The 9,983-nt window shown below is 44.0% G+C and overlaps 1 protein-coding gene across 2 annotated transcripts; it reads right to left on the bottom strand.

Moving 5' to 3' along the window:
• Positions 1 to 4,372: 4,372 nt before the first annotated feature.
• Positions 4,373 to 7,221, bottom strand: LOC147438328 (molybdenum cofactor sulfurase-like). 2 transcript variants are annotated; one of them, XM_086487610.1, is made up of 4 exons: positions 7,069 to 7,221; positions 6,481 to 6,873; positions 5,290 to 6,165; positions 4,373 to 5,065 (listed from the first exon to the last, which is right to left on the bottom strand). In XM_086487610.1, exons 1-4 carry the CDS (start codon positions 7,114 to 7,116, stop codon positions 4,703 to 4,705), a joined length of 1,680 nt encoding a protein of 559 aa, XP_086343736.1. In that variant the 5' UTR covers positions 7,117 to 7,221; the 3' UTR covers positions 4,373 to 4,702. The 2 variants fall into 2 exon arrangements, with proteins under 2 accessions (XP_086343736.1, XP_086343737.1); XM_086487611.1 differs by having other exon boundaries at positions 6,481 to 6,870; positions 7,069 to 7,215.
• Positions 7,222 to 9,983: the final 2,762 nt, after the last annotated feature.

Here is a 9,983-nt window from a genome sequence, read left to right as displayed (position 1 = left end):
ACTATGTTAGAGAGAGACTCTCGGTAGGAGAGATCAGCTTGACTTATGTGCCAACACAGGACAACCTTGCAGATTTGTTCACAAAGGCATTGCCTCGTGAGAAGTTTGAAGCTCTCCGCAAAGATTTGGGCTTACTTCCCTTGGTGGATCAATCATGCACTCACGGCATGGCACTTCCCTATACATTATGTGCCATCTCTTGTTCACCGCATCACTCCCATGGGGGTATTTGTTACCATATACATGTGGTAGTGATGTGTGTGAACACACTTAGGACCGTCGGGGCATTTTTTCCCTCACTGGGAGGTTTTCCCCCCGTGCATTGTATATACGCCCATCACTCTAGGGCTAACTTATCTTTCCATTGCAAACTAAGTAATATTACTCTCTGTTGTGTGCCTTAAGCTTCTTTGTCTTCTCCAAGCTGTGTGTGTTTGCTTGCAACCCTATTTCCAACACTTGTACATCGGCCTACACTCCAGTGCAGTTTTTGGATTGCCCTGGCCACCGGTTTTATGCTTCTTTTTTTCTTGGGCGTCCTCCTTCAGAAACTTGTTGACCTCATAAGGAGTGCAAGGACATGTGCTCAATAGAAAATGGCAAGTGTAGAACATGGGATAACACCGTTTCCATAGCCTGCACTAGTATGCCATGTATCTGAGTAGTCCTAGTGTTGTGGTTAAAGGTATCTACTACCAGTTGGATAATCTTTGCATCAAAAGGTACCTTTGTGGCTTCCAACACCGCTTCCACACTCCAGAGCTTGAGAAGCTCTCGTTCCTTCTACTAGAAAAAAAATCTGCCAATCTTGTGATGCAGCACCAAGTACAAAGTTTTACCCGTTGGACTAAGAATTTCCTGAATCTCTCTAGTCTTTCGTTTTAAAGTCTCTTGCATCTTTTCCGACATAGACTGCTTCCGTCTGGCCATACACGAGTCCTATGAACAATCTTGAGTAGAGAGAGAATACTCACTTGTTGAAGTTGGTGAGTCGAAGCATGAGCAATTTGGGGTTTCTAGTAGAAAAGAAACAATAGTCAAGGGAGAGGGGGTGAGTGAAGAAGTCAAGACCCAAAGCATAATCCATGCAATCTTCCAGCCGTAAAGGGCCTAATTACTCTACCAACTAAGTCCAAAAAAGCATGTAAAATTGGCGACAATGATCCCCCCTTGGGATAAACAAGCGAACACCCCACATTTTGACATAAATCCTGAATGTATGCCGAACTTCAAATGTCTGACTAGTTTGTCTTTAAAAGACATGACCATGAAAATGGTTTTCTTTGAGCGCTCTCTCTCTCTCTCTCTCTCTCTCTCTCTCTCTCTCTCTCTCTCATCTAATGCTTGGAGGGTTAGTGTAATTCCACTTACGAATTTAGAAATTTATAGGTGAGAAATATAACAAAAAAACCTTTAAATATAGCCAATATACCTCTCTCTCTCTCTCATCTTAGTGCTTTACAAAAACCTAGGGTTAGGGTAATTCCACTTACAAAGTTTGCAATTTATAATTTGCAATAGTCAGTATGTGTGCTGCATTTGTGTTTTACTCCTCAATAAGAGGAATAAAACGTAGATTCCTCATGGTAGGATTTGACGACCATCCACCAATCGAGAGGCATTCGAAGTGTCACACGACCGGCTAATAGGGAACAAAGAGGATGTTAGTGGCACGACACAACAAAAAAGTGCATGTCCATCACAACACTTCAAATTTGGCATGGATTGTATGTGGATGCTATCTCTTGACTTGCACATCCATAAAGTTTTTTTTCAACTTGCATAAAAATAAGTATCCTAGCTCTTGGCCGAACATTGTAGACTACCAGTTGGTAGGCAGCGCCTTCGACAGCGGAACCTCTCTCTCTCTCTCTCCCTCCCCCCCCCCCCCCCCCCCCCCCCCCCCCCCCCTTCCCTTATTGGCTAAGCACATGTTCAAGTCTATGTGGCGATGATACCCACATATTGGCTTTTCTCCATTGTGTGAAACTAAGGGGGGGATTCAGAATGCCCGTCCAAGAATAAGTTACAAGGGTGTGGAGAGGACTTGGCAAAAGTGACTTCACTGAAAACATGGCACAAGCTTCCCAAACCCACCTTTACCATGAGCGGCCTCACCACCCCGGATGCATGAGACATCCATGCGCTTTTTTGCGTGAAATGCAGGTAGGCCTTGATCGTGAAACCTCAAGCATGTAGAAGCATTAGATCTAGACACTTGCTCATTTGAGGTTTATGTCACAGTAGCGACACCAAATGTATCCAGTGTTGTGTGAATTGGAGAGTCAGGACCTCGCGCTTGCTCATGTTATGGGTGCATGTAGTTTGAACCCGCCCTAAGGACACCCCCTCTTTACTATGCAAGTTGCAAGGCTAACATACCTTTATTAGCTAGACACATAAAGAAAAGATAAATCAAAGTCTTCCATTGATATTCAATATGGGACAAAGCCCATGCCCATTCCCTAGGTCCAAGCCTTCTAGACTTTGGGGTAGTCCAAATGTTGTATGTGGCATTAGCTCCATTGGAACATTCTAGTTGAGCTTCCACTTATCCTTTATTCTTATCTTGATATCCCTAGATTTCTTGTTATACACCAAATATCTTCTATTTTTGGCAATGAGGACATAAGCTTTTGAACTAACACACCCTTGCAATTGACCCTAAAGTAGTAAGACTATTAGTGACCAATCATAAATCTTTGTAATTTTATCTAGGGATAATCAAGTTGGTTTTGACTTGCACCTATGCTCTAATACTTGCAACTTAAGAGCATTTACGTGGTCTAGCAATCTATGAAGTGTTAATTGATGAATGATGCTAGTGAAGAAGAGTGAGTCTTACACTCCAAAATAAGCATTCTTCTCCATGATCAAAATGTCTAGAGGTCTTACCAAGCATTCCACATCCTATAAACTACTGGAGAATCCTTTTGAGCAAATTTTACATTTAAAAACGTCTTGGAAGTTGAACCCTACCTAGATCTACATGATCTATAGAAAAACAATGAACATCTTGTTTCAAAGCAAAGCCCTATAGTCATCTCATTCAATGCACCATTGTGGAGTCTTCATTTTGCTTGATAGCGTTGGGTATAAGATGCTCTCTCCCCGGAGGATGTTGATGTCCTTGACGACCCCTTTGTTTAAATTGTTCCAATGCATCTGCACTAGTGATGACCTTCTCAAAGGAATGATATTTGAGAGCAATCATTAGATACAATCGTTGCAAAATAATTTCCAACAAGAGTATAGAAAGAATTTATAGTTCTTTTACCACAAGTCAATTCAAGCTTGCTCAAATCAATTTTGAGGAAGATAAGATCTTGGTTGGTACTCAACGTGCTCTTTTTTTGTTCCTTAAGAATAATGGAATCCATAGAGGGTCCAAGTCTTTTAGCTAAGGCTAGGGCATTGATTCTATAAAGAGAAGTGAGAAGGGACATCGATCTCCGATAGAAAGATGATCCTGCTCATTCTCTTAGACAAGTTTAATCTAAAGCTCCACTTAAGCTTGATTCCATTGGTAGTTCTCCCAAGTGGGCTTTCACCCACCCATGGGTTAAAAATCTGGAAGCCGCTTAATAAGGATGGTTTTCATAAGCCATTTTCCCTGGCTTATAATCCGTAGTGCAAATTTTGAGCCTTCAAGAGAGCAGTGGTTAGGGAGGGCGGTATTGAATAGGTACTATATTCCCTCTATATAACCAAGTAAACGACATCCAGCGCTTCGAGAGGAGGGCGCGACTGCTTCCTCCTTGCTCAAAATCTAGAGGAGGATGCGGAAGATGGGAAGCGCTCTTTGGCAGAGATGTCCTTAAGAGGCTTAATGCTTGTTGGAGGAAGAAATTGCATTTGGCTACATGTGATGTGAGACATGCAGACGTACAAATCTGCCACCCACGATATATATATATATATATATATATAGATCCTTGTAGTTTGATCGAGTTCACACACACACCCACACCCACTGTCTCTCTGGCTACACCATATCCTTTAACTCATTACACTAGTTTTTGTCTCAGTAATTCAACAGTCTGCACAAATACACTGCCGTAAGCTGTGCGGACCTGTTAAACAAATTTTAACACTTGCTCCTCCTCCTCCTCATGCCTGCTCATTGTTTGAAATACCTCCTCGTGGGACGGGAGGGGAGGCCCATCCACCCACCAACTTTCACTCTATATAATAATTTTCTGTCACAAACGAGAGAGAGATTGCAGAGAGAGAGAGAGAGAGAGAGAGAGAGAGAGAGAGAGAGAGGTGCCAAAGCCCAACTTGGAGGAGCTACACCACATCTAAAACAAGACATAGGCTAACTAAAGCAGCAAGAATACCGATCAAAGAGAGCTCCACTGCAAGCTGGATAGGTGGCCAAAACTGTTTATTGCAGGATGTGTGGTGTGTGTATTTGATTCGTTATGTCTATGCTGTCCAGTCCATCAAAATAGTAAGTTTGAGAGGGTTACAGAAATTTGAGCGACAATTCTCCATTGCATTTCATCCAGGCGTGCTGGGATTAAGCACAAGATGGGTTATGGGTTGGGTTTTTCCATGCATATTAGTGTACAAAACTACAATATGAATATGCCCTTTACAAAACTCTGTTTTACAGACAATTGTATGTCGTGGATGTCTGCATCACTGCAAGCAGGTATGTCCGTCCTCCTCCTAATCTAATCTAAGGTAAGGAGACAAGTCAGAGTGAATGGTCCTCTATGAAGTCCAATGCCTCGAAAGAGAGGTAATCTTCATCCCGGAATCGGCACAGAAATTGCACAAGCCTATACACATCACTGAATGTTGATACAGATCCCAGGGAAACCCTCAAGCTAGAAAAAGACACTGTTTCCCTAAAGATTGAAGAGTCTAAGGCACCGTCATTGCCTCCCTGTAGCACAGCTGCCAAACCTGGGTTGCTGAAGTAACCAGCTCCTATAATTATGTTACTTCTATCAGCTAGTTTTTGTACTAAGCTGGCTGGAACGCAATTCCCTGTGGAGTCCACAACGTTGAAAGCCACAATATTTCCCCTGCTTTTGGCCGACTGTGACCCATAGAGCTGGAGCAGATCAATCACATGCAACAACTGCTTTAGTACCCATGACTCATGTCCATCCAGCAAGACCAACTATTTACTGTTTATGCGCGCATGCACACACCCACACCCACACACAAAAAAACAATTCGAGCAGTAAAAGATGCGTGCACACCCACCCACATGCATATGCATGCACACTCAAGGGTGCATTTGAATCTGTAGCTCTTGCAGCATTCGATGCATACCTGTAACAAGGGTCTTTCATCACCCTTATGCCTTAATGATTTCAGCATTTGTATAAGCCAATTCATTAGACTCAGCACTCTCTTATGTATAGAAGCTAGGCCAACACTCTCCAGGTGCTGCAATCCAAAGCTCAATGCTGCAAATGCCAGAAGATTGATACTGTCATCCTCGCAAACAATGTGGCAATCGTTTCCTTCATCTGGCACATCTTTTAGCCTCAGTGACTGTGAGACTCTGTGAACAGAGAAAGCTTTCTTTCTGACCAGCAGGAATCCCATCCCAGAAGGGTAGCCAAGCATATGATGCAAAGAGCCCAAGACGAATTCTGGGTGATACACAGAAAGGTCCAAAGGCCCAATCGGAAGGTGGGTGGACACATCAAGCAGAACATGCGACCCAAATTGCTGTACCTCTGGAATCCAATTCAGAGAATGCTGCATGCCTGAGAGACAAGACTGCGCAGGGTATACAAAAAGTCTGCCACCCTCACCATGTGACGGCTGCCTTCTCAACAGTCTCCTCAACTCGGATGCCGAAATGCTGAGATCCGTCTCCTTCAAGGGTACAACAAGGCACTTGCCTCCATGCTGCTCCGCTGCCGATATCACATGCTTTACTGACTCGTGGTTATCTTGGAGAGTTAGCAAAGTAGTTCCCTTGCGGAATGGATAAATCTCACTGAAAAGCCTGTAGCCAGCAGTAAAACCAGTCGTAAACACAACCCCATAATCACTGTTGCTGACGTTGAAAAGTCGCAGCAGATTCTGTAAGGTGTCAAGGACATAGGGCGTCAGGTTGCTGGAAAGCGCATTAGCAAGAGAGACTGAACCAAGGTTGGGCCCTTCTTCCAAAAGCACCCGCATATGCTGCTCCACCTGTTGACAAAGTAAAATTGCTGTCACTGATCTTGCAAAAACAGGAGGAGAAAATCAATAATCAATGAAAACACATTGGCAAAGTTAAATTACTGTCATAATTGATTTAGCAAAAACAGGAGGAGAAGACCACTGAAAACACATTGGCCGAGCTGCACAAAAGCTGACTGCACAGATCCATCTAATCTTTAAAGGTAGCAATCCCCACACGACATTTTGTAATGGCATGCCAAATGTAGAACTTGGCCGTACAGCAAAAATTAATACTACTTATCCTAGACAGTTTAGCCATCGTAAGGTGGGCACCCGACATACCTGGTATTGCGAAAAAAGAGCAGAGTTGGCATGGTCTAAGTAAACCATTCGCTGAAGGTCGAGCTTGGGGTACTGTTCCTTACGAATGTTGTCAACATGAAGATGCTCAAAATAGTCCTCAAAGTCTTCTAAGAACTTTTCTTCCGCTTCTGCATAGCAAGGGAGATGGGAATCTCCAATATTGAGGACCTCATCAGAGGAGCCTTTTGAAGAAACCCATTGGTTAGGAGATGACTCGCTGTATGTTGTTTCAGCATATGATGCAAACCCATCTGAGGGTACACGCCCTGTCTCGGAAGAAAATCGACTGCTGCTTTGGCTTGACACAGAACAATTATCAAACGAGTATGGTGCAATCCCGTCCAGCCTGAGATGTGCATTCTCCTTGTTCTTCTACATAGAAAAGACAGAACCAGTGAGGTGGTTTGGCGTAAATCACAGAGAGAGAGAGAGAGAGAGAGAGAGAGAGAGAGAGAGAGATAATGGCAAAGCCGCAGAAGATCACCTGTGAGCCCCCGTGTTAGAGAGAGAGAGAGAGAGAGAGAGAGAGAGAGAGAGAGAGATAATGGCAAAGCCGCAGAAGATCACCTGTGAGCCCCCGTGTTTGTGACGAAGCTTGGTGAGCTTATTGAACATGCTGAGCCTGCGATGTGCTGCAAAGTGTCATGAAGATGACGAGGAAAAGGAAGGGAGACCGAGTGCCATGAGAGACGGTACTTCTATTCTATGGTTCACACGGCGCTGGTCAAAAGCACGCGTTGAAGAGACGAATCGTGTTTCGAGGTAAAAGTGGCTCGACCATATAGCCTAGGTATGACACGGCGAAAAGTGGAAGGATCAATGACGGAGGTTTAATCCTCCATTGACCAAATTTTATTGAGAAAAAAATTAAGGGTTCCATCACGTCGCGAATGCACGTCAAACCCCCAGCCTTCTCTTCCAAGGTGCAACATTCTATCCATCCCAACTAGCGTGCGTCACTGAAAAGGTTGTGATGCTATGTGTAACCCCACCCCCCCCCCCCCCCCCCAATACGTCGATCCGACTTTCCGGATTTCTCCCGTCTTGCAGATTGTATCCCCGTCCCCGTGTCACTGATAGACGAGGGTAAAAGTTATCCTCCACTCACATGATATCCTATTAGAGCCGAGTCGTGCCTAGATATTGCTGCTAATACTTGGTTGCACTCTAGCGCCAAAGTTATTTTAGACCTCGTCTCGTTTAGATTGCGCACGCCATGAAACTACCTTCCACCTCCCTTTTCGGTTCAGACTTCACACAGGCGAGAGAGTGTTGCATGCTGCGGTTCACACTTTCTATGGACAGAGTGCACTTTTTCATGGAGCGCTCAGGTGCTCCCTCACATTGATTGGCTACACCTTTGGTATTCCACCCATGGGCAGGACGGATAGCCCGGAATATAGAGTGCATTGTAGGGCCTAAGTCAGGACGCTAGCTCAGCTGTTTGGTGAGTGGAAATTGTGTAGTGTGAATGATGCAACCATGGCGATCCTTTTCATTGGTCCAAATACATGAATCCATGACAAGCATGCGCACCGTGAACGATGCCTTAGTATTCCCACTACAACATCTTGAAAATTAAGGGGTTAAGCAAAGATCTCATGGACTTCACTCGTGTAGCCAGTAGACCCCTTGGGTTCACCTGCAAATAACAGTAGGCATGCACTTGCCGCCAAGTGCAACCTCGTCCTGCATTATCTACGCCATCTCAGGCTTTCCATCCGTGCCATGAATGTTACGAGACTAGGCACCCTCCTGTTGTAGTGGTTAGCTGCAATTGGGATAGCTGGCGTAATGGTTAATTATGTGTTGTCTATTTTATTTTTCTAATTGAGTTGATGATGATGATTTTGTAGAGGGGAATGCTGGGAGTTGACGAAGAGGCGCACGCAATAACTCTAGGCCGTTTTATATTCACAAAGTATTTTAGATTTTCATATCAATAAGCCACTATGGCTCTGTAAATAATGTAGTGGGAACTTCTCTTATGGGACATGCAAGAACTAATGAGCTTCATCCATTTACAAAAGTGAAGTGGATGTAAAAGAGGGGCCTCAAATTTTGGCACCTTAAACTACAAATAATATATTAAATACCAAACTCCACAAGAATAGGTGCGGACCACGATGGAGTTTGGGGTTAGATTTAGGCCTTTCTCTTCCATATTCAAAACTCTACGCTCTTATGCTATGCTTAACTTGTTGTGTACTCTCTAATCAAATCTCCATCTCTTGCAATTCTCTTACACACTCTTACAATCTTTTCTACGTCAATTCCATGTTCTCTGTGTGTGTGTGTGTGTGTGTGTGTGTGTCTGTCTCATAGTCTAAGTGTATGTGTGTTTGTGCTTGGATATTGGAAAAAGAGGTGGACAGGTTGATGCTGAAGTTTGTGTGCAAGATTGAATTGTTTTAAGCAACCGGCCTCCCCTTCTTCTCCCAACTGTGGTATCATAGCCTCTGGCTCGAGGAAACCGACAATCAAATTTTCAAGTTCGAAGAGGAATTTTCAAAGCAGACCACGTCGAATCTGCCAAACGATGCAAATCGGTGGATAACCAGTTCATTGATCGTGCTCAACAAAGATGAAGAGTCGGTAAGACGAGTTTTAAGTTTTAATTAAGGGATTAACTCTTGCGGATGGTGAAGCTAAGAGATCAAGAGTTGAAACAAGAGTCGAATTCGACATCGGCGAACTCCAAAGGAAATTTGAATGGCTAAAACATGGCATAGACTAAAGAGTATCAAGAAGGAGGTTAAAAGAAGAAGAAAAAAACGGCTTGCGAGATCCTTCGATGTTGATAGGAGGAATCAAAGCCGTCGGCAATCCACCAACCATGATTCTATAACCGAAGTTTGAGTTCCGAGGGATAAAAGAAATTATTTCTCTTGGAGGGCTGTCGATGACGGTCGCGGGAAACACCCCTTGCATGCAAGAGAACTACACCACCGACCCTGCTCAAATTCTGCAAGGTCAGCATGGGACAGAGCGCCCTGGCAACCTGAGTCTTTTTGTTCTCCTTGCTCGCGGCCCGATATTGCTTGTAGCGTCGTCTCCATCATCTTCTTCCCTGCTCGCGATGTCGGTCGGCTACCTGCATACTGTTGACCGCACAACCAAGGTGTTCACACACTATATTAAAAAAAAAAGGCAAGGCTTTACTTTACTATTCAATCGGCCGACCACTGCATGCTATTTTAACCCTTTGATTAAGGGTGCAATCACACACAACACTTTGTTGTCTGCCTACGGTCAAAGACAATTCCATACCTTCTATGTGAAGAGATGCGGCTTAACTTAAGCCTTCAAGTGATCAGCCGCTCAATGAACCTTGAGCTTCTTATTTAAGCCATTATTTGTCCCTTCATCCCTTAAATGCTCCTTGGTTGGCCGGTCTAGCCTCAATCATTCGACCGCCCTTTAAAAGGAAAGCATTACTTGAAGATTACTGCGCCGTCATCAACAGTATTTTCACCGATCGC

The sequence above is a fragment of the Adiantum capillus-veneris genome, chromosome 17, assembly GCF_014529385.1.
Source record: "Adiantum capillus-veneris isolate H3 chromosome 17, ASM1452938v2, whole genome shotgun sequence".
Taxonomy (NCBI): Eukaryota; Viridiplantae; Streptophyta; class Polypodiopsida; order Polypodiales; family Pteridaceae; genus Adiantum; species Adiantum capillus-veneris.
This window is presented reverse-complemented; position numbering and strand designations above follow the sequence as displayed.